The sequence below is a fragment of the Chelonoidis abingdonii genome, chromosome 2, assembly GCF_003597395.2.
Source record: "Chelonoidis abingdonii isolate Lonesome George chromosome 2, CheloAbing_2.0, whole genome shotgun sequence".
Taxonomy (NCBI): Eukaryota; Metazoa; Chordata; order Testudines; family Testudinidae; genus Chelonoidis; species Chelonoidis abingdonii.
This window is the reverse complement of record NC_133770.1, coordinates 272,436,178-272,458,129: the sequence shown is the minus strand read 5'-3', so window position 1 is coordinate 272,458,129 and position 21,952 is coordinate 272,436,178. Positions and strand designations below refer to the sequence as shown.

The window sequence follows — 21,952 nt, the reverse complement described above, 5'->3', positions numbered from 1 at the left end:
TATCACTCAAGAAGGAGATCTTGGAGTCATATGTGGATAGTTCTCTGAAAACATGTGCTAAACAATGTGCAGCTGCAGTAAAAAACGGGAAACAGATATGCTCTGGGAATATTTAAGAACGATGAATCACAGCTAATAGGACAGCAATATTATGTATGCCTCTATATTAATCCATGGTACACCACATCTGGAATACTGTGTGCAGATGTGGTACGCTCCATCTTCGATACAAACATATATTTGGAATTGGAAAAAGGTTAAATTAAAAAGAGGCGGCACAAAAAAAGTCAGGTGTATACTGTCAACAGCTTCCGTATTGACGGAGAGGTTAATTACGACTGGGATCTTTTCAATCTTGCGAAAGAGATGGACCTAAGGAGATCTTGATTTAGGAGGTCCTATAAAATCGTGACTAGTGGTAAGAGGAAGTAGATTAGGAATGTTGTTTCACGTATCTTTCTAGCAGCACAAGCAACTAGGAAGTCACCAAATGAATAATTACATAAGCAGCAGGTTTTAAAAACGACATAAAAGGGACGTATCTTCTTCACACAACAACATAAGTCAAACCTGAGAGATCCTTGGCAGAGAGGATGTTGTGAAGGCCACACCCATAACACACCAACAAACGTAATCCTTGCCCAGAGTCACGCGCTTGGTGAGCAACACCAGTCAGCCACAGACACAACCAACCAAGACCATAACAGGGTTCAAAGAAGAACTAGATAAATTCATGGAGGATAGATCCATCAATGGCTATTAGCCAGGATAGACAGGAATGGTGTCCCTAGCCTCTGTTTGCCAGAAGCTGGGAATGAGCGACAGGGGATGGATCACTTGATGATTACCTGTTCTGTTCATTCCCTCTGGGGCACCTGACACTGGTCACTGTGGGAAGACAGGATACTTGGCTAGATGGTCCTTTGGCCTGATCCAGTAGGGCCATTCTTATGTTCTTATGTACATCTTTATGTGCTTGAATCCCTTTATAAATCTAGCCTTTTGTTCCATTTTCCCCCTCAGTGATCTTCGAATATCATCCATCGAGCCATATCCTGTCCTCAGTTAGCACACAAGGCTCTGTGGTTCCTTTCAGAGGCAACATATTGTCCTAGCTAATGGTCACAAAATTTATGTCAGAATCAGAAATTTGAAAAACCAGATACGAAATATTTTTTACTTGCTTCAGGAGCTGGGGTTTTCTACTCCCAATAAAGACACAGCTTTACACAACTTTTGCATGATTCAAATTGACAGCTTGTAACTAAATTGAATCATACTCTGTGCCTTCCATTTTCATTCGTAGGTACAGGTTGTGAGTTTTGCTACAGAGCTCAACTGGGACTCTTTGGATTTTTATGATGGTGCTGACAACAATGCTCCAAGGCTTGGAAGTTATTCCGGTGAGTGAGTTAAGAAAGTGTATACTAAGTAAATTATAGATGCAGCTCTTTATTGTGAACACAAGGTTCTTTATAGTTCTTTTTTTTGTTTCTTCTGAAGGTAACGGTTCACACTTGTTACAGCCTTTGTTCCAGCCAACAGGGCCTTGAATCGTAATGCTGAAAACTTGAAAGATTTTTTAAAAGAATATTATGAAAGTAATTTAGAGGGCCTCAAACTACATGCAACATTCCCATGGATGTCATCTCCTGTTGCTATAACGATTCAGTGGTTTTATGCATATAGAAAAATAATGGCCTTAGGTTCCAAAAACACACTCCTGCTGCGGTGAACTTCTGTGCCTTTTTTATGTGCATTTTTCTGGAAGAATATCATATAGCTACTTACAAATAACTCTGGATTTCAGCTTTTAAGCATAGTCATAATGGAATATTTTACTTTCTCTTTTCAGGAACTACAATTCCTGCACTGCTCAACAGCACATCTAACAACTTATACCTAAACTTTCAGTCTGATATTAGTGTTTCAGCTGCTGGGTTTCATCTTGAATATACAGGTAATGCCCATACAACAGATTAATTCAAAGAGTTTGTTGAAAGTTGTCATTTTTCCGACATAGATGTATGCTGTGAAGGGGTAAAGTTCAACCTGTTGCACACAACGAACCAATCACTGATACCTTTGAAGTCAGTGGCAACCTTTGATTCCAATGGAAACAAGACTAGACCTGCAGTCTTTGTTGCTGGGAGTAGCATGTCTAATTCATTTTGCACTCCCCTTATGTTTTCCCATGTGTGAATGCTTTTCTGATTACACCATTGTGAGGAGTAAATGCAGGTAAATTTTTTACATAACACCTGCACAAAATTTTGAGTCCATAACCCAAGGCAAAAGAGACAAAGATTAAGTACTTTTTATGCATATTGTTATTACAGTAATTATAATAACCTTGTTGGACGAATTCAGAATATTTACTTAGACACTGCCAATAATTTTAAATATATATTTTAAAATGTATTATTTGATATAGCGACATTCCATTATGTAGATCTGATAAGAGAATATTCATTTCTGAAATAATGTAGCCAAAGCATACTAATCTGTTGTATGATTCCACAACTAGTCAGTGCTGTAATTACCTAATCAAATACACAACATTCATTTAAAATAAGTTTCTTTCACATGGAAGAGAAGAGTCAACAGCATAAGCATCATATTCCATCTAAAAACCTATATAAAAAGCATCGTCAGTGATTGTGGAAAGCCTGAATGTCCATTGCAAAATGAAGTGCTCTTGCCCTAAAGCTAAGTACTGTTAATTTTGTTATTTTGTTATACTAGTGACTTGTATTACACTCTCTGCTAATTAAGAACCATGACTACCTTCATCACCTTCTGCTCCAAGTGTAAAGTATACTTCTTCAATCTTGCCTTGTCTAATATAAACACCTGTCAAAGTGTATATATAATTTAGTAAAAAAGGTTTATAGGTGATGGTATATAACAAAATGAACATGGCCTTCCACTGGAATGCTGTATATTGGAGTGCTAATATATTCCTTGGATATATAAAAAAGTGAGAAATGAGTGGGGATAGGGAATTGGAATTATTTCTCCTTACAATATTGATGAGGCAGAATACTGTGACAAATTTTGGTGTCCACAATTTAAACTGGATGTTGAAAAATAGGAGTGTGTTTAGAGAGCTCAAATAATAAACTGGTATCTAGAAAACACAGATTACATTGAGAAACTTAAAGAGATGAAACTACTATTTTATTGAAGAGGAGATTAAGAAATGACTTGATCAAGATCTATAAGTACTTACAAAGGGAGAAGATAACTGAGGATAGCACTCAATGTATAAGAAAAAGACAAAACAAGATCCAATAACTGGAAGTTGAAGCTATAAATATTCAAATGGAAAACAAGGCACAATTAACCAGTGGAACAGATAACCAAGGGATGTGACACATTCTCCATTGCTTGGAGATATAGATATGCATATAAAAGATATTCTCTAATTCATCCACAAGTAATCAAGCTCTATGTAAAAATTATTGAATGAAAAGCTATGACTTGTGGTATGCAGGTCAGATTAAATTATCATTATAATCCTTTCTGGCCTTGAAATCTATGAAATTTTATAGATTGTTTAAGTGAATCATCACTGAGGAAGAAATTTAAGATATAAAAATTATGATAATTACTCATCAAGTATAATATAAAAATTATAATAATTGAATTAAATACAAAAGGACTTATATAGTTTTAAATGTAACATATGCATAATCCTCTAGTGTAAGAACAAATATGTAGGAACATAAAAATATCACCATTTATTATGCAATATATGGAAGCTCAAAAAATGAGTGTGTGTGTTTCTTCATGTGAGCACAGTCCTATATAACCAGGCAAAATAGTAGAACTTGTGTAATTGAGACTTAAAGACAATACGAAACATGCTCTTCACACAAACATACACCATCACCACCACAAAACAATATTGTTCTGTGCTGCTGGAATACTGTGAGAACCCATTCTGTGTCACAACAAAACAATGGTTATCAAGGATGGACCTCTGGATCCTGGTTTATCACATGTATTTGTTTAATCTGACAAGAAGACAAATTCTTCATTATATCGCACATGGTTTGATGGGAGTTGTGGATTGGGAAAAGACATCTTCAAATATCTCTTCTTATTTTAGCAAGAGATTGAGAGGGGTGATTTGATCAGACCAGCAGAGGAGGTGGCCACTTCCTGGAGTACTGGTTGGAAGAAGGCAAGGGGGTTCTAAGGCTACCCTGCCTGCTCAGCATGCACATAGTGGTTCTACTTGAACCTGGGCTTTGGAGAGTATAGTAGAATCTCCACTTTGCTTGGGCATGCATTGGACAGTTTATGAGGATGAGGGAGATGATTGGCTCCAGTGAAAGACCCCCCACCATTCCCCATGGTGTGAATCCCCAAGCACACAACAGTCATTTTTGCTGCTGGAAGGTGCCCCACTCCTCTGCCTTGTAAGTGCTGTATCTGTCAGAACTGGGTTCCCAGGCTTGTTGAGGGTCTAACCGAATCACCTTTTGGGATCAGGAAGGAACTTTTCCTTCTGGGCAATATTGGCAAGGTGGCTTTTCGTTTATTTGTTTTTGTTTTTCCACTTTTCTCACAGTGTCTCGGAAGTAGGGGATAATAAGCATAGAAATAACACCCCACCCATCAACATCCCCACACACCACCAAAAAATGGTGTTGGGATCATCAGTCTGGTCCTAACTTCTGTCCAGTGTCTTTTGAGCATGATGAGAGGCTTTACAGTTCCAGATTCTGGGGTAAATCTGAGTACCTGACCCACAGGGACTGAGAGATCCTAATAGGCCGTGAGGTGAAGGGAAATTTTAAGTCTTCTAGGAATGAACCCCCATTATCTGTCCTCTTGTATTCCTTCATGGTGGGAAAGTGGTGGGATTCTGCAGTGGGCTGAATCAGGATTTTGATAGCAGAATGTTGTCAAAGAAAACCAACCCTCATTCTTTGATTGCATTGCATTAAGACAAGATGATAAGTGATTTATTTGTTTGTAATTCATTAGAGTGTTAGACATTTGTGTTGCACATTCCAAGTAAATTAGATCAGCTTAGGTGATCACTTGAAAGTGAGCATTTTGTAGTAGAGCAGATACTTTATTTTAGCACTAGTTTTTCTTTTGTATTTACACTGTCATTGCATAGAAACAGATATGAAGAAAATTAGGATATGAGGAAGCCTACTATAAATATGCTGATACAATATGCAATATAATTGGCATTTTCTTTCAGTGTGTTCATTTGTATTATTTTTCACTGGAAGTAAACATTTGGAAATTTCTTAACATTTGGAAATTTCCCATCACCTCAGGTTTACTTCATTTGTGGTGTTTCATTTTTAGAGCACATTATTAATGGAAAAAAGGTATTTGTGAATATTTAGGGGAGAAGGCATGAAAGAACTAGACATTTGCTCCCATGGTTTTCACAATCCTTTTCCCTTTATCATTCGTATAAGTAAGTTAAGAGTTTTTTTATTTTATTTATTTATTTTTAATCACAAGTATTCAAGAGATGCAAAAGTCTTGAGAAATATTCTTGCATTGGACTGGCCATGTTGAAATCCTTTTTGATTCTCATTCTCTTGTTTATTAATGTTTTAAACATCTAATTAAGAAGCAGAAACAACTTAGGGGACCAGTCATGCACTATGAATAGTGAATAGTCAAAATACACAGTGTGTGAACACCCTATACCATCAGCGTTAATAGCCGTCATGTTGCCACTAGATAGTTTACAGGACTTCTGCTAAGTCCATTAATGGGGATGCGTAAGGAATGGTGTCCCTAGCCTCTATTTGTCAGACGGTGGATGGCAGGAGAATGATCACTTGATCATTACCTGTTAGGTTCACTCCCTCTGGGGCACCTGGCATTGGCCACTATTGGTAGACAAGATACAGGGCTAGATGAACCTTTGATCTGACCCAGTATGGCCATTTTTATGTTATGTTCTTAAGTAATTAATATAACATAATAAATTCCTCTGAGTTCCCTCATCATATGATTCACTGGTAGTTAGGGAGTAACACAAGGATAAGGAACACAAGTGAGATTTAAGTTCAATTGTTTATTTATAAACTGTCTTTTTGTTAAGTGACAGAAGGCAAAGCAGTCTGTTAACTGTGTTACTGCTGAATTTTCACAAGGAAAACAGGAGCCTGTTAACAGTACAGATATACCAATAAAATAAAGGTTAAAAACTGCCTCCATCCAATTTCCTCAGCTCAGCAATCTGAAAGTTCAAATGGTTAACAAGTAGTTTTCACCCCACGAAATGTGTTGGAAACGGGGCCGGCTTTAGGCCGATTCCCCCTAATCGGGTCCTGCGCCTAAGAGGGCCCCGCGCCCTAAAGAAGAGCGCCAAACTTTTTAATTTTTACTCACTCAGCAGTGGTCCGGGACTTCAGTGTGAGTCCTTCACTCACTCTGGGTCTTTGGTGACATTTCGGCGGTGGGTCCTTCAGTGCCAGGGAAGACCTGGAGCGAGTGAAGGACTCACCGCTGAAGTGCCGCTGAAGACCCGGACCACTGCCGGGTATTCGAATCAGGCCCTACAGTTCCTAAAGTCATCCCTGGTTGGAAAATACTATTTTTATTTTTAATTGGCATTTCTGAACCTACTATATATTATTTTTCTAATTAGCATTTGTGACCCTGGTTTCATAAAACCTTTTGTAAGAAGCTGTAAACAAGTTTTCAGCTTACTTTAATACTGGCTTAACAATCAAATGAAAGTTGTCATGATTAATATTTAAACAAAATGTTCAATTTTTAAATATGGAAGTTCTTTTTTATGGTTACTAAACCAGTATAAAAATTCTTTCAAGAGATTTGTATCCCAGAAGGAACTTTGCAGCTACACATCAAGTAGCAGGAAATATTTGAGTTTCATGAAAAATGCCTATATTTGACCAGATGTGATAATAGTAATAATAATAATAAGTAATAATATTTTCTTGTATTTATTCATAAATGTAACATCAGTGTTTCTAACAGTTGCAATTTTACTAGTGGTGTATTTAAATAGTGTGGAATACCAGGAATCATTACTATATATGTCTTTTTTTTTTTAAGTCTAGTACTGATATCACACTGTCTGGAGTGGCTCATGAGCAAGAATATCAACCCTAAGGCAAACTGTTAAGAAGCAGAGCACAAACCCCAAACTTGCTGTGACATCTATACTTAGATTTCACCAACCAATAATGAGTGTAAACTCCTCAGGCACCATAAGAGATCATTTGTCCTCAAGTAATTTATTGCCTAAGTTAACAGTGACCAGAAGTAGTTACCCTCAATGATGTGTTTGAGGGCCTATGTTAGTTATATCCAGTTCCTGATGATCAAATGTCCACAGCACAAAACAGCCATCCTTGTTGTTATTCTTGGTAGTCTCAGTGAAGAGAACAATGTCTTCAACAGACGTTTGAAGTGGTTTATCCAAGTTAAGTTTGAGGTATGTTTGTGTAGTGAGAAGCTTGCATCGCTGTTGTCTTGTGTTTTGCCCGTTGCATGGATAACCAGTCTTCAGGCTCCAGCAGTATTAATCTAGTCCTCATTTTCTAGCAATATAAGTGCATTTAAAAAGTGATATACTACAGCTTGCTTTTTTAGGGTAAGAATTACTATCTCAATTATACGTTAAAAAATCATCATCTTAGTCCCTAAATAGCAGGCATTTAAGTTGGATTTTCGTGTTTCTATTTTGGTGTTAACAATAAAACTAGTACTGATGCTATTATAATATTAGGCTGATGACACTTCTTAGTCATATGCAAAATACATCTCATAAAGGACCTAATTTATATGACATATTTTGTATGCCACTAAGACCTCTATCAGCTTTCAATTTGAATATACTATATACATGCACTCTTTTAAAGAGAAAAACTAAATTTTCTCTGAAAATTCCAGATGAAACACTTCCAGATGAAGCAATCAGTCACTTTAATAGGTTTTCAGACATACAAATGCCAATTATGACAATATTTTGACAAGGAAATCCCACAAAATTCCCCCCTTAGCATACATACCAGAAGCATATGCATATAGTCCCTGATGTATCAAATCACTTCGTTGTATTCCTAACTTGAAGCCTGTTAGAGGTGAGTAGAAATTACTCATGCTTAATTTTAAGAACATGCTTAACTACTTTGCAGGACTGATGCCATGAGAAGGTCTATGGAGGCCATTTCTTTTTCCCTCATGACAGTATAAAGACATATCAGTTCTTGCCAAACATACTTTCTATTACAACTATTACAACTTCGTGTCTACTTTCTAATCACACAAAACTGAACACCCTTGCCCCCTCTCTTCTCCGAAGCCCAACCCTGTGCACTCCATCCCCCCTCCCTGCATTGTTCACTCTCCCTCACCCTCACTCACTCGCTCATTTTCACCAAGCTGAGGAGGGTCCCTTTTCGACCAGATGTTCCAGTTGAAAACTGGACACCTGGCAACCCTAATTTACATCTTTATTGGAAATGTCTATACTGGTGTTCAGTGTGTCTCCTCTTATTTTTCTGTTCTTTAAACAGTCCCAGTCTTATAAGCCTCTCATAGAGAGGTTATTGCAATCATTCTCAACACCCATCTTAAAACACCCATCTATTCTGTTATATACTATTGTAGATAGTATGAGAGTATTCATTACAGTGGTGCTATATTATTTTCTGAAGTATGTGGATATAATGGGGAAAATGTTTAACATGACGAGATGGCTTCTGTTTAGTTAAGGCTTGCTTAAATATGACATGTCATGAAAGAATGCATGGTTGAATAAAAAATACCTAACACTGAACTAGAGGAACAGGCAAGAACCTGTATAGAAAGGTCCTCCTCACTGGGGTGTGGGGGAGTAACACTTCACATTTTGTGCAATCTGGTTTACTCCAAAAGAAGGACATTTTTGTTTTCAGAAGTATTTTTTATGAGCCACAAAAATAAGTCATTGCTGAAAGCTGTGTACAGGTTGGCAGAACTTTAACAGTGGGCTCCTGGAGGCACCTAAGAGCCACCTCGCACTTGCTGATATCCAGCATCAGCCAATATACAGAGCAGTTTATAACTGAAAACAGATGAAGTTTACACTCCAATTGCTAAACTTTTCATCTTTTCACAGCTATAGGTTTGGACTCTTGCCCCGAACCACAGACCCCTAGCAATGGAATTAAAATTGGAGATAGATACATGGTTGGAGATGTGGTCTCTTTCCACTGTGATCAGGGATATTCCCTTCAGGTAGGTCAATTTTACAGTTTCAAAAATCTGTCTTTCACTTCTTCAATATTTTTATGTCCAGATTCCTCTATTATCAACTCCACACTGAAAATGTCATCATACTAGACTAGATTATGGCGTTGCAGGGCTGATAAGTCTCTGTGTGTCAAATGTATGATCTACCACTATCCAATTGCCCTCCAAAAAGTGAGTATGTACTTGGGCGGCTAACCCAAGCCACTGCCTGTGTTCTCCTGGCTACACTGCTCTTTTTAGTGCACTAGCTTGAGCAAAGCTAGCACAGCTACATCTGTGTGAGCTGGGAATCACACTGCCAGCTTCAAGTGCAGACATAACCTAAAATTCTCCCTCGTATCCTAACTTTCCTCTGTTGAGGCAGGGGGTCCATTACACCCTTACTGGTACAACAGGATTTTTCTCTTAATAATAAGCACAGTTACTAAGGTCTCTGTTGTCCAGTAAAGAAACTATTAGGAATCCAGTTCTATACTGGACAGCCAGAGTGAGTTATATGGGATGACTAGTATGTCTAAGTTGAGACCATGTGTATATATGGTTTAAATGTTTTCTATGTCTGCAGCTCATGAAGATTTAGAAATCCCAACCACGGTCAAATCTTTAACATAGATTTGTAAATCTTAAGGATCAGAATCTGGTTCACTTTCTGGCTTTGGTTATGTAAGTGGTTGCTGTGGAGTTCCTTGCTCCCTCTGCTTAGCAACAGGAGGTAGCCTGAATGACAGAAATAGAAAGTATGTACACAGGATGGCAGAGCTTTTGCAACAGGAATGTTTGTTTTCCCTCCTTGCCATTATATTCCTTGCTCATCCTCACTCAGTTCTGCAAACTGCTATTTGGGTTTGTGACTTCTGTCCTCATCCTTCCTCATCCTGCCTCCTTCTCCCCTAAGCCTTGGGACCATCTGAATGCTGTGACTTCCCTATCTTTCAGGATCAGCTGATGGGGCCTCTGCCTCTCCTAATGCTTTTCTTGCAGTTTCAACTGTGACCTTCAGGAGGTCTCAGTTCATTCCTTATGTTGCCTAGAAAAGGAAGGCAGCATGAGGATTATTGTAGGAGGCTGCCATTAAGGAGCAACACAACAATTATTTCTCTGTATTTTCACCTTTGTTTTATTTCATACAAAAATACTGGAACATGAACAGATGGATCACAATGAACATGTGAAAAAAACAAATTTAATAATTAACAGCATAGGCCGTACAAACGCACACACAAAAAATCCCATTGGACTGTTCTGCCGTCACATACAGTATGATATTGTCACTTTGGTTTTGTGTCAACTCTGAGCTGATAGCAAGCAGTAAGATGGAAATGCTTTTTTTCCCTCTATTAGGAGAGAAGATAAGAGGGCCGCAGACTAATTAATAAATTGCCCAAAATTACTGTGTGTGGGCTTTACACATACTCAGTTCCTACAGACACCGTAGGCTTTGAACTGCAATACAGCTTTAACAATAAAAGCAGCTTATTTCAAATCAAGGTTGTAAAAATAGTTCTAACAAAATCATCTTGAAATATACGCTCTATAATTTTTCAGAAGAGCCCATATGCATTATAGTTCTTTTAACTTTGTTTGATATCCCGTCCCAGACATTCATGATTACAAAAGAGATGCTGAGCCAGATAGTGGCTGTCTCTGGGTGTGTCATGGAACCATCTTGATTTGGATTGTCTTGATATACCAAAGGAGGAACTTTAGAACATTTATGGTACATATTTTGTTGTAAAAGAACACTACGTCTTAGAGAGAACAGTACTATAACTGTAATATTTTAATTTCTGGATACTTAAACCAATTTGTTTTTCTATCAGGAGTGGCTTAATACTTTAGAAAGCATTTTTCGTGACCTAAATGTAAATATCTTTGCCAAATCTGCTAAAGCATCAATATTGGAATACATTAATCATTAAACAATGCTGAATTGCTTTAGTTGGATTTGGATCTTGAGTTTTTAAACTTTACAGTGTGATTCAGCTCATCAAAATGTTATGGCTAGTATCAAAGAATTCAAGCCTGTATTCTTAGTACCAGCAATAAAATTACAAACCATGGAGCTATTTTGTTAAAGGGGCGGACAGTCACACAAAGGTTACATGGTGTGGTAAAGTACAAACTACGAAATAAGAATAGAGGTAAAACTTTTTATAAGTTCTTCTTTTTTATGCCTGTTGATGTTGTCAAGAAATATCACTGCATGTTATTTTTGTTATAACTATAAAGAAGTAGTGTACTGTGTTTGTAAAATGAATTAATATATGTCTTGTCATTGTAGGGACATTCACATGTTACCTGTATGCCTGGACCAGTGAGAAGATGGAATTACCCTATTCCAATATGTTTAGGTATGTTCATTGTATATAACATTTGCTTCTTCAGGTTGCCAGACTGAAAGTTATGCAAAACTCGGAGATAAAGAGCATTTCATTATGGAATACACTTCCAATGGAGATCAGGCCAATCTATAGTCAGAGTGCACTCTAAAACTGTCCACTTTGTCAAAGCTTTCCCACAATAATCAAATATGTGGAAGAAAGGACAAAATATGTCCCAAGTAGAACCTCCTCTACCAGGGAAGGGAGAAGAGCAGAAGACTTATCACATTCTACAGGGACCTCTTTAGGAAGAGCTAATGTATCTCTTAGATACTACACTGGTGAGTTCTAGAAAGAAAGAAAGAAAGAAAGAAAGCATGATGTAATTAAAATTGAAAAGTTTCTAAACAGTATGCCTTGGTTTTATCTCACCTGTAACTACCACCTACAAGTATTTCCCTCATTTTGCAGCACAATGTGGTGGTGCTATGTCTGACTTCAGTGGAGTGATTCTTAGCCCTGGGTTTCCTGGAAACTATCCCAGCAGTTTAGATTGCACATGGACAATTAAGCTGCCTATTGGGTTTGGTATGTATCCTTTCAAGAATTATCTTATCTCTTGTGTTTATGGCTTTAAAATATTTAACAATTTTTTAAAATATTTTATATATTTATATTGTCCCACAGATTTCTGCCAGTAAATTTAAAATACATTTTAAAGATTAGCAGTGTCATAAAACTGAAAATCAGGTTATAGGACTTGTGCATAAAGAAGACAATGATAAAATTCCCACAACTACTGTCACTAGCTTGTATCTGCTTTTTAATATACAATTAGTTTACTATTTTTAAACTTTACCCCATCCTTAGTCATTTTATATGTATGGTATGTACATTATTTTATGGACATAGTACACAGAATATTGATTAAATAAAGCTAGAAACAAAACAGTATGAACTAAAAAATACTGAAAAAAGTTTAGCACTAAATTAATTCTCCAGCACACTTTCTGCACTTATTTTCAGTGTTACAAAACCCACTCACTGTGAAATATATGCATCTATATTTGTGGCCAGCAACCTTTTACTTCTAAGAGTCGATCTGCAAAAAATGGTGTTAAATGGATGCCAATTAATTATCCGGTTAATTATAGACTTCTGGTCAGAGAAGGGAATTCTCCTCCCTTCCCTGCTGGACCATTAAGTAGCAGGACAGGAATTTTTCTCCCCATTGAAGCACTAGCAAAAGCACAACCTCTGTTCAGTTATCATTTAAATAGAAGATCTGGGTAACAGACTCAATTGTATAATAGATTTTATCAAAATGTCCCATGGAATTCAATAGGGATGGAGCCAATAGGGTTCTATGGAAAATAAATATGTCTTTAAAACTTACTGTTAAACACCAAATAAATTTACCCATGAAATGTCATTGGGCCAGAGAGAGACTGCCCTGATGATCTATCAGTTCTTACATTCACTTGGGAGGTTGGAGACCCAGCTTCAAGTTCCTTCTCCAATGAATATTTATTTATGCATAAGGTGAGAAAGAATCCCACTCCAGAATAGCCAAGGCATTCACATGGGGTGCATGAGCAAGGCAGAGTAAGGAGTTGAACCTAGGCCTCCTACAGTCAAGGTGACTGCCCTCACCACCTGGCTAGTTTGGTTTCTTGTGCCCAGAATTTCTTTCTTTCTTTTTTTTTCCTTCTAAATCCATAAGTGCTCAGTTTTGTCCTGATGCTAAATGGGAAAAGTTTTGAAATCTTGAAATGTTTTGTGGGACATGAAAACTATTTCCCACACAATCCCACACTTGTGCATTATGCATATGCATTATGAGTCAGTCTTTAAATTACATGTACACATACTATTTATTTTTCTACAGCAACCCTGCCATTCAATAGGGCTTAATCACTCGAGTGAGTGCTTTTTGAAGAAGGGTACTTTCCTGAGTTGGAATTTTTGGTTATAGGCTTTTTTAACTTTCAAATAATCTGTATCTTAATCACTGTTTGTATGATAAAGTACTAAAAACAAAGGGCTCTTAATTTAGTTATTTTCAATTATTGTTAATTAAATGTGACTATCCAGTCACGGCTGATTTTCAATTGATTTAAATGGATTTTTCATTTGCTATTTTGCTATTCTTTCTGAGATTTTTGGCCTGATTATATCAAAAAGAAATGTTTGTTGTGCCATTGAATGCCTAATTTAGGGAAAGCTAATAAACTTATGGATCAGTTAATGGAGGGTGTCCAAAATATAAAGGTCCATTGAAAAAATATGAAGACATTCATGAAACAAACAAGCATGATATTGAGTCAAAATAAAAGTGGATAAGTAGGGAGGAAGGCAATGGATTTTAAAAAGAATTGAAGGAGATTGCAAAAAAGTTTGAACTTGATATAGTGGAAGAGAGCCCCAGTGGAGTAATTAAAAGAAAGGGGGGCCATTATGACTTGAGTGACAGGCAACAAAGATGATTTCAGAGCTGCCATTTGCATAGAGTGGAAGGGTGAGCATGGAACATGAGAGTCAAGGAGGTTAGAGGGAAGGAAATGCACTTATCAAGCACTCATCCATGATTATAAGGCATCTGAAGTTTTAGCTCTGTGAACTGAAATAAATTACCAACTCTAGAAATGTTACAGAGCAAGAACGGGGCAAGGTTTGTACACAGCCTGGTTGCAGGGTGTGAGAGAAAGAGAGTTTATGAGCCTGAATGACTGGATGGAAGGTGTTTTTGACAACAGGAACAGAGAATGGGGGAAACTGATGTTATTTTAGAGGGAAAAATGAGGGTTAGTTTTAGTCATGTTAACCTAAACTTGGAAAGATGGCAGAACCAAAGTAGCAAAGAAGAAATTTATGATGGAAGAAGTCTATAAGTTGTTATGAGATTTTCTCCAAAGTAAATAGAGCATAGGTACAGAGGCAGAAGTAATTGTAATTAAATCATGTGTTAAACTTGTTCCTGTAGACTATAAACATTACATGACTCAGAAAGCTATTCACAAGGCTTGCATTGTATCCAGAAAAATCTCTAGAGGTTGTGGTGACTAATACTATTTAAATATTAAGATTTAGATAGTTACAAAATTATTAATGATTATTCAATAATTATATTGACATTATATGTCTTAATTAAACATTATATGAAATCATGATGATTGTGTTTTCCAGAATCACCAAAGGGGCTCAATCATCTTTGCAATGAGAGCACTGCATTATCATTGTATAGTGGCATCAAATCACTTCAGACAAAATAGAAATACTGCTTTATTGTACCTTATTCAGAAAAAGATGAAAAGGGAAAATGTTTAACGGGTCCACTATCCTCTATTTTGGTTGAGCAGTTCCTTCTCCTGTTGTCCTCTAATAATTGTAACAAATCATCTGGAAGAGATAGATAATCTGCAACTTATTTCATAAACTCTTTTGTTGTTCCTCATTGAATCAAAGATGCAGAAATGTCTCATTATTTACAAGAGCATCCTTCAGCACAGTGTGTGGGGAATAAAGTATAAGAACTGCATTTCTAATTCCTAGTGTGAAGTGCTGAAAAATGTATCCTATAATGTTAGAGTACACTCTTTATGGAATGACTGAAATAAATTAGGTATATGGTATTTATTGATTTGTACCTAGTGCCCCTTTTAAAAAAATCAAAGCACTCTGAAGTATATTATTTAGAAATCCCTTTATCTACCATTGAAATGCATATTTTTCTTGGATGGAACACAACTGAAATGAAAGGTACAATTGAGGTTATTAGACTGCAATTACCAAAAGTGGAATTTGGCACCCATATTAGGAATAAAACCCTTAGTTTTGCAAAACATGCCATGGAATCTTTAATTACCTCAAAGGTCCAGTCCTTGGTTTGTATGTCTTTGGACAGACATCATTTTCAACATCAGTATTTTTTCTCTTGCTGCGACATTAGGTTTAGTAATTACTGGATGAAGAGGAAAGATTGTTTTGTACTGAGTAACCAATATGACATCCTGCAGTATAATTGTAATTGTTTACTACACCAATACATGAATTTCTAATGTCCATCTGTATATAATTTGCATAATTGATTTTTATTCATTGGGTACCAAATGCTTTTGTTTGCCCATATTGTTTTTCAGGTGTGCATTTGCAATTCGTAAATTTCTCAACTGAGACAATACATGATTACTTAGAAGTAAGAAGTGGATCTACAGAAACTAGTACTGTTATTGGGAGACTTAGTGGTCCTCAGTTACCAGCTTCTCTGTTTAGTACAACTCATGAAACGAGCTTATATTTTCACAGTGACTACTCACAGAACAAACAAGGGTTTCATATTATATACCAAGGTGAGCGATTTGATACACTTATGTGTGAACAAGCTGATTGTTAAAGGCTATTTTTTCATTGTTAGAAAATAAATATGAAGGCTTATTCTGGAAAAGATTTGTGCATGATTCAAAACCAAAGTGTTATGCACAATTTAATATGTGGCACTGTGGTGTGATGCAGAAGCTACCTAACAATTCAGAACAAATAATCGTTCCAGGGAAAAAATGAAGATGAGTAGTTTATCCCTGTACAGTGTAGTGGGAATGTATGAAGACTAATAATTGCCTGTGTTGGAAGTGGACAGCACATTGTAGATCGTATTCCTACTCCTTTGAAAATAAGGTGTAGGATATTTAACAGTATAATGGACCTTAATACCATTGTCTCGCTATGCCAGAAGGACAGGAGACACTGAATGTTGTTTAATTAGGCCATAACTTTATTCCTAAATATCAGGGGGTACATGGCAGTGAGGTGAAGGTAATTATATAATCATTTACATATACCACGGGTGTTGGGGGAGACTGCTGACCTTTGCCAATCTTGGTCCCCAGACAACCCAATACTATAATGGGATTCAAAAGGGAGCTAGATAGAGTCATGGAAGATAGGTCCATCAATGGCTGTTAGCCAGGATGGACAGGAATGGTGTCGTTACCCTCTGTTTGCCAGAAGCAGGGATAGGGTGACTGGGCATGGATCACTTGATGATAACCTGTTCTGTTCATTCCCTTTGGGGCACCTGCCTTTGGCCACTATCAGAGTACAGGATACGGGACTTGATGGACCTTTGGACTGACCCAGTATGGCCGTTCTTATATTCTTATATTCAGAGCATGGGGTTACTTCCCCAACCATTGATGGACCTATCCTTCATTAACTTATGTAATTTTTTTCTGAACCCAGTTATACATATGAACTTCACAACATCCCCTGGCAGTGAGTTTAACAGGTTGACAGAGTGCTGTGTGAAGAAGCACTTCATTATGCTTGTTTTAAACCTGCTGCCTATTAATTTCATTGGTTTACCCCTAGTTCTTGTTTTATGTAAAGGGGGTAAATAACACTTCCTTATTTACTTTCTCCACACCAGTCATGATTTTATAGATTTCTATCTTATCCTCCACCCCCTTAATTGTCTCTTTTCTAAGATGAACCGTCGCTTATGAGGAGAGTTTTTCATCTCTCGTCGTATGGAAGCTGTTCCATACCCTAATATTTGTCCTTCTCTGTACTTTTTCCAATTCTAATATATCTTTTTTAAGATGGACTGAACAGAACTGCACCTAGTATTCCGGGGTAGAGACATAATTATGTGACTAATGCCCATAGATGATCATGACAAAGCCTGGTATTTAACTGCATATATATCTATATTGCTACTCTGCCCGTTCTAGGCAAAAGAGGGCTTTTCCTGCACTCGCATGGACCTAAATAGTCCCCTCTTTCCAGTCACCTGTGGGAAGATGGTAGGTCAACATCCTCACACTGACCTAGTCTGAAACTGCTGTAGTCTCTGGCTATCTCTAGCCTTTATAGGGGCTTATGCACCTTTTCCTACAAGCTAGAAAATGGTACCCATTGCTTAATATGCAGTGAAGTCATTCTGGACATTGGTTTAATATAGACTGAGAGGGGACAATGCCATGCAGTGAATCACCAGATCCACTTTCTGCAGCAGCCTGTGATTTCTTTGGAAAACTCCTGCACAAGTACCAAGCATGCCAGCCCTGTAGAGCTTGTGAAGACTGATAAAAATGAAGTTGTTGGTGATACAGCCACAGGCTCATTCTGAAAGAATTGCATCAGCACTCTTGTTCAAAGAAAAGACCTACATATTTAAAAACAATAACCATTTTCATGGTATGGCTTATGTGAGATGCATGATCTGGCCATTCTCTGAGTTGGAAAAGATCCAGACTAAACAGCTATTATAGAAACCACTATTATAGAAACCACCATGCAGTAAAGCTTCTTAGAAAATGTTAGAATGACAAGAATCATACCCCATAATCCAAATCTTGAAGTGTCTTCTGACGTGTTCCTAACTCCATGTTTAGGCAAATTCTAGTTGGCTTCTTTGGGAATCTAGATTTAGTGCTATATGAACAAAATAATATGGCATTTGCCAAGGAGCACTGTGAGTTCTATGTACCACAAAAGCGTGATAAAATGCTATACAAGAGTAGATCAAGGGTCGGCAACCTCTGGCACACGGCTCACCAGGGTTCTGAAAAATTGCTCTTAATGCTTTAAAAATTTTAGAGAGATATTGATACTCATCTATATATTATGGTCTCCAAATTGTCCAGATTTGGTGGAACACCTCTGTCCTCAACAATTCTACAATACAAGGCAGAGAAAGTCTGGTTATTTCATGACTTCTTGAAAAAGGCCACCTGAAATTGTGAAATAGGTTTATACTCTTTACACTTTCACCAGTGTAACTGTGATATTAAAATTCAGTGCTGGGATCTTTTATACTTTTAAATTTGCTAGGGAAAAAAAAAAGTAGAGATGAAGATAAGTAGCCTTAATGTCAGCTGTTCTCTTTTAGCATATGTAATACATTGGGCAGCAGTTAGTAATCAGCAACAGAGCCAGGAGTGCCTGACTTTGCATAGGTTCATAGGGAGAGGGCATAAGGAGCATATTCTGTCACTCTCTTCTCCTTCTGAACAGGAGCTGGACAAAACTGCAGTTCTTGCGCTTTCTAAAGTGCTAGAATATATCCCATTAGTGCATCAGTAGGGGCAGTACACTCCAAAATATGTAAACCCATGAAATACTGTTGCTTTTTTGCACATACCAGCAAAAGGGAAAGGTCACTGAGCACCTCAAGGCATGTAGTAGTGACTGCTTCCTGTGTAAATGAACGAGCTCCAGATGATTTTGTGTGATTACTTCCTACCGCCCTGGCCAGGGTATAGCTCCAAAATCTGCCCCTCACCCCATGCAGATCAGATGGTCTTTGACTATTACTGTATCATAAAGTGACTAAATTACTGTAAGGCTTCGTATTCTTTTTCCTTTAGTGGAATTTGAGAGAAGAGCAAGGACTTTTGTCACCCAAAATGTAAAGGTTCTAATACTAAATTATTAAAATACAGATCATTGAAGGACTATTTTTAAAAATTATAATTATTTATTTCAGCTTATCAGTTGCAAAGCTGTCCTGACCCTCGGCCATTCCGTAATGGTTTTGTGATTGGAAATGACTTTACTGTAGGACAAACAATTTCATTTGAGTGTTTTCCTGGGTACACCTTAATTGGAAATTCAGCACTGACTTGTCTACATGGAGTCAGTCGTAATTGGAACCATCCTCTCCCCAGGTGTGAAGGTACGTATTGTGTAAAAATATGCCATCCCATATTCCCCTTCCCTTTACTTCATCAAATCAAACCTCTCTTACTGTTTAATAATTTGTTGTCTGTGCATAGGTTGGACTGAAAAGCCTTATTTTACTTATTACTACTGCCACAGACAACTCCTTAAGATTTCTCTTTCAACTCAATTGATAGAGTCCTGTGTTTTTAGAGCAGAAAGTAGTTGCAGAGAAGAGCTGATTTGAACTGGGCTGTTTTGTCAAAACCAAACATTTTATGGAGATATATCAGTTTCCACAAAATTTTGTTGGAGAGGGTCCATAATTAGGTGGCTAGATTACTAGGGATTTGGAAGACCTAGGGTTAAGTCCCTGCTCTGCCTCATTTGAAATGAAAAACTCTGCTCTGAATAAGGCTAATCAGGGATTTGAACTGAGTCAGACACACACATGGTTTTGTTTTCTTTCTGCAACAGAAAAAATAATAAATTTAGAAACCTTAAAAAGTTGTTGCAAAACAGAATTGTCCTCCTCTGGTCAGCTTTGTTTATGAGTTTATTTTGCGGTGCCACTTAAATTGTTTGGAGTTCAAAGATGTAGAGATAGAAGGATATCCAGGTTAGCTTTACTTGTGGACTCACATATGAAGTGAGCAGCTGCAAAGGATTTTCCTGCATTTGAGCCCAAAAGGAAATAGAATGGCTATGCTATTTATAGAAGGTTTTTCTGCATCTATTTCTGTGGTGAAAAAAGTTTCCTGATGAGACCAGGTAAAAGGACACCAGACCGACTGTGTCAGCTAGGTTTCTGTGGTGCAGATGAGGTTTAGTGACTAGTTGGCAATAGAATAATGGAGAAAAAAGACTTATTGACCACAGATTGGGAGCCTCGGCCCACACTGCTTCCCGCAGCCCCTATTGTCCTGGAACAGTGAACCACAGCCAGTGGGAGCTGCGATCATCCAAACCTGTGGATGCTACAGGTAAACAAACTGTCCTGGCCCGCCAGCAGATTTCCCTGATGTGCTGCGTTCCAAACGTTGCTGATCCCTGATCTAATGTACTAGATAACTAGGGAATGGCAAGATGGCTCAACTTGCAGAGGAATTTCATCTGTTCATTTTCTGAGTAAGCATCTGAAGTAGTATTTCTATGAAGTGTGTAAACATTTAGCTATATCATGATTTTTTTTTAAAGATAATTAGGGTATCTTCTACCTGCATTTGTTTTTATTTGAGATTAAAGTTCTCCAAAGCATGAAAATCAAGCTGGTATTGTTTTTGTTTTGTTTTGTTTTTCTTGTGTGCTTAACTGGAGAGGAGAACACTTTTTAAAAATTTTAACAATATTTAATGTAATATATTTATTTTAACATACTATAGATTTATGACTTATCAAATAATGCCTGACTCCTTGAGGCAAACAGCCTGAATTAGATCTCGATAAAGAGGTGTTTGATTTTTTTTTAATAATTTTTGCTTCCATGCCTAAAGAGGAGAAAAAAAATAGTTCACTGTCATCTCTTTGAGATTTTCTAAGATATTTGATTCTGATAAAGGCCTTCTACATTCCAGTTGCTGTGCTTTGTCCTAGCATAGTTAAGATGTTGTCCCAAATCCTTTGTTTGCTTCTGTGGACACATTACATGTAAAAGCAGCAGAAATGCAATGTGTCCACTGTGTGGCTTGCTTGGGCTGTGGAGAATCTAGACATAGATCTCCATGTAGATCTATGCCAAGCAGAATGCTGAAAGTCTCCATACTGCACCATTAAAGATGATGTGGGCATAGCAAGTAAACTTATACACATAGCAATCCCCTTAGGACAATAGTGTTCCATTCCTCCATGCCTTGCCGCAGCTGGTCACATCTAGTTTGACGGTTCTTAAGCATGTTTTAGGGCTAATGATTCTTTGCCTCAGCCCCTCTATTCTTCTGGAAATTTACTCTGAATAAAGTGAACTTATGTGGGCTTTGCTCTGTTTCCTAGGATTTGACCTGATTATTACTACTTTGGATCCTATGCCATAATCCCTCAATATTGTCTATAGAGAAACAGGAAAAACTAGAGAGAAAAAGTATGAGGGGAAAATCATGAGTTCAGCAGTCTAAATTATGTAATGCATATGTATAACTAAAAGCTTTAGAGCCAGGGGCACCCTGGATGAAGGGTTGAGGGAGCACAATTTGTCAGGAAACTGTAGGAAGATTTCTTGCTTACTTAGCCAGAACCACTCTTGGGAAATGCAAAATTGCTTTCCTTCTTCTTCTGTATTGCATAGTTTCTACCCTTTCTCTCCCTCCACACTCACACCAAGCCAGTTTCACCTATCCATCATCATCCCCAATGCATTTTTTTGTAGCTGCCCCCTGAGGACACAATGTGGGAGCAATTCCTGCACTCCCTACATAACTGTTGCTGGCCTCTACACAGGGCCACAAAGAAGAAGGTCATTGCACTGTTTTCCTCATCTTGTGCTTCCACAGATGAGGTGGATGGGGTCAGGTAGAATTTAGCCTATTATCTAAAAATGGATTTGGGAGCCAGTCTTCAAGTCTTTTTTTAGGACTACCATGTTTTTGGTTATTTTTTTTTCTGGGAGATTCAGCTGAGTAAGGACTTCAGAATTGGGCCTCTTGCTGTTTGTAAAAGCTCAATAGCTTTTTCGTTTCCCATATCCAGATGACATTATTTAGTTTTCCATAACACAGTTCAACTAT

General features: G+C 37.5%; 1 protein-coding gene across 4 annotated transcripts in view; it reads left to right on the top strand.

Moving 5' to 3' along the window:
• CSMD3 (CUB and Sushi multiple domains 3) overlaps positions 1-21,952 on the top strand; it is a 1,318,842-nt gene that overhangs the window by 1,108,914 nt on the left and 187,976 nt on the right. For all 4 annotated transcript variants that reach the window (XM_075063193.1, XM_075063192.1, XM_075063195.1 and 1 more), the window contains 7 exons: positions 1,307-1,403; positions 1,856-1,960; positions 9,119-9,237; positions 11,534-11,603; positions 12,045-12,161; positions 15,713-15,922; positions 19,060-19,248. In XM_075063193.1, the coding sequence (XP_074919294.1) occupies positions 1,307-1,403; positions 1,856-1,960; positions 9,119-9,237; positions 11,534-11,603; positions 12,045-12,161; positions 15,713-15,922; positions 19,060-19,248 (907 nt within the window). The remainder of the gene's footprint in view (positions 1-1,306; positions 1,404-1,855; positions 1,961-9,118; positions 9,238-11,533; positions 11,604-12,044; positions 12,162-15,712; positions 15,923-19,059; positions 19,249-21,952) is intronic.